We start from the raw sequence: 3,584 nt of genomic DNA on the forward strand, positions 1-3,584 counted from the left end.
TATTTGGGTCAATCCCAGGCATTACATCTATTTTTTAAGCAAAAACATCACTGCTCTCTTCCAAGAACTTTTTCAATTGGCCTTTTAGGGGCTTTTTCAAAGACGCTCCAATATTAGTGACTTTATCTGAGTCTAACTAGTCTAGGGGAATCGAGATCAAATCCTCAGCTGGCTTTCCTCGATGTTCCTCATTCTCGTGGACATCCATGTCTTCTATTGGAATGACTTGCCCAAGTCCCATCAGGCTGAAGTGCTACTACATAGCAACTTCAGGCCATATTCTGATCTCCTTTCTCTTCTCCAACACTGTTTCCAGTAGGGAACTTAAGTGCCATATGATAGGTCAAGGGTACGGCCTTAAACGCATAAATCTCGATTCTCCCTATGATTGCGTTGTAGGTAGAGGCTACATTGACAACCTGAAAGTTTAACATCTGCGTGACCTCTCTAGGCTCTTCTCCAACAGTTACTAGAAGCTGAATTGCTCCTTCTACTTGACATTCTACTCCATTAAATCCGTCGATGGGTGCATTGGAGTAGGTCAGTTGGAAGTTAGTGTACCTTATCCTTAGAAACGTATCGTGGAACAGAATGTCGATGGAAGCTCCATTATCGACTAAGACCCTTTTGATAGGACAATTTCCAGTTATCAGGGTGATAACCAGGGGATCATCCTGAGGAAATTTCAAACCATCAAGTTCGGGGTTGCCAAATTCAGGTATCATCTCAGTCTTAGCATGCTTGGGTCTGTTTCCAATATACTTATCACCTCTCTAGCATAAGCCTTTCGAGAGTTTTTTATTATACCAACGGCCGTTAGCCCTCCGAAGATCATATTGATCATTGGCATTTAGGGCTGTAGGTTTTGACATAGGTTGTTACCCTTTTGATCATCATCTCTCTTGAGGCCTCGACCATCATCGCCTTTAATGAATCTTCCACAATTTCCTCGTCGAATGAGATGATAGATCTTGTCCTTGAGCTTTCTCCAGTCGTTGGTGTCATGAACAATATCCTTATTGAACATACAAAATATGTTCTTGTCCCTCTTCTCAGGGTCTCCCCTTAGTGGATTCCACCATCTATAGTCCTTATCTTTCTCAATTTCCATCAGTATTTGGCCATTTGGTGCATTCATCCTTGCATCCTCAGTGAACCTTAGTCCTTTGTTCTTCTTAGAAGGGGGATCGGAGTTCTTTCCAGTTCGAGGATACTTGTCCTTGGCATCATACTCTTGGTACGACCTCCACTTCTTGCTGCCAGTAGGTTCATTATTTACCTCCATCATCTTCATGCCTTCCTCCACCTTGATGTATTTTCGTCCCTATCTTAGAGCTGTAATATGCTTTTAGGCGGCGCTTATCTAAGGATATCTTGAAGAACTCATATTTGGTTCCTTGCTGTAAGAATATCATAACAACCTTATCATCAAGATCTAGGACCTTTAAGGCTTTCTTTGTGAACCGATTCAGGTAGTCTCTTAAGGAATCCTTCGCTCCTTACACAATGCCCATGAGAGAAGTTGAACTCTTCTCATGCACTCTGCCACTATCGAATTGCTTGATAAAGGCTTGGATCAGTTATTTGAAACAACGAATCGAGTAGGGGGTAGACGGCTGTACCACCTTTGAGCCATACCAGATAGAGTTTGGGGAAAGTCCCGACACTTAATAGCCTCATTCACGGGCTATAGTATTAGGGCATTGGAGAACGTCCTGACATGATTTGAGGGATCGCCAGTACCATCATACGCCTTGATGATGGGCATCTTAAACTTCCTTGAAATGTGGATATTCATTATCTCCTTATTGAATAGAGGGTTTGGATCATCGGGATCTCCTAGGGGAATCGAGTCATTCAGGTCATCCCTTGGGGGGAGAACCCTTTGCCTTGGTATTGGACCTTCTAGGTCTTTGACAGGTGGAAAATCCCTCGGTTTTACTACAGGTTGAGGTTTTGTTTTTTATGCAACTCCAAATCACACATCAACCTTTGGATCTTAGCTTCATGAGCCCTAATATTCTCTTTAGATAATTAATAATCATAACATCTAATCTGGATGTCTGTTGTGAAGACAATTATGTTCATTGGTATTTGTTGATTTATTTGTGCAGCAATGAGTAAGTTATCTTACTTGTTAGTTGGTAGCCAAGTGTTTAATTATGATTCTTATCTAAAATTTACCTTTAGGACTAGGATTGTTATGAGTTTGATTCAATATACTTTAATTATATCAGTTGATATTGTGACGCCCTCAATCTCGGGGTTAGGAAATGAGGACCCACACACCTTTAATTTACTAATAAAATAAGCATAAACCCTGATTAGCTACTAATAGGATTAAACAGGATAAAGTATGAGACAAGATTACAACTACCAATCATAAAATATAGCTTACAACCCCAAAATAAAACCAAATATACATAGTCGATCCCGGCTTGGAACCGACAGATAACCCATTGTATCTTTACAACTCTCTGGCTAAGCGCTTGCTCACTCAAAAACTTTACTACCTGCTTTGGCAACCGGAAGCCCTCAACACGATAGGGACCACCAGGTACGCTCTTACGAGCAGTGCGCCTAAGCCTGGCCATCTTCTTGCTTAACTTCCATGGTTAGATTAAAATAAAAATATGAGTATAAAACTCAGCAAGTAACTAAAAAGCAGTTCCACGATATAAAATTCATAATATACTTTACTGAACTCAGGGCATTCTATTTATCAATTCTAGGTGGCAGATTTCTATCTTTTAGGTTACAAAAAAGGTTATGAAGAAAATTTTGGGCTTTCAAGGAACAAGGCTCAAGGCAGGGTGAAAGCCGACATTCATCACAAATCATTAACTGGATTACAAATGATCTTTTGAATGGAAAACGACAATCTTTTCACTATAAAGAATCAATTATATGATCAACAGAATCAAAAATCAGGGTTCACGGGCTATAAACTTCATAATATCACAATCAACTCTTTTCAAAGCAATATAAACCATTTTTCATTATCAATTACTGACTAGGAAGTTTCAATTCCTTTTTAAACAATTATGAAACCCTTGATTGGACCACTTTATCTTTCATTTCATAATAATACGGGTGATCAGCCCGTACCGACCTCCATCCGGTCTTTAAGGTACCAACGACATAATTTTAGCCTTAAACTGGACTAGCCCCGCTAGCCTCTTACTATGACTGGACTAGTCTCACTAGCCTCTTACGTCCCAATCCAATCCATCAGGAATTCGTTTGGAAAACCTTGATTTGGAAAAAGGTAGGTTTTCTAAATTCATTTTATCATTACCAAGAATATGAAATTATTCGGACTCTTTCAAGTTGAAACTCATTCTTAAGTTCAATTTCAAGAATTCAAAGTTAAGGAAGTGAATCAAGGATAAACAAAGTTCAATTCTAGAGATCTTGATCAACTGATAACAAGGTACTCAAGTTAGGGAAATCAAAACCGTTTCAAGGATCAATAGAGTTAAGGTAAATAAGGAATGAAGCATCATTATAAGGGGTTCGTGAGGGTACTTATAAAGTTTAAACAGTTCATGGTATAACAAATAATCAAAATAGGAAAAAGGGGT

At 39.2% G+C, this 3,584-nt stretch overlaps 1 protein-coding gene across 1 annotated transcript; it reads right to left on the minus strand.

The window, feature by feature from the left end:
* Positions 1-269: 269 nt before the first annotated feature.
* Positions 270-725, minus strand: LOC141660330 (uncharacterized). The gene has a single exon (XM_074467308.1). The coding sequence runs from the start codon at positions 723-725 to the stop codon at positions 270-272; it is 456 nt and encodes a 151-aa protein (XP_074323409.1).
* Between the last annotated feature and the right edge of the window lie 2,859 nt (positions 726-3,584).

Source organism: Apium graveolens, chromosome 5 (genome assembly GCF_009905375.1).
Source record: "Apium graveolens cultivar Ventura chromosome 5, ASM990537v1, whole genome shotgun sequence".
Classification (NCBI taxonomy): domain Eukaryota; kingdom Viridiplantae; phylum Streptophyta; class Magnoliopsida; order Apiales; family Apiaceae; genus Apium; species Apium graveolens.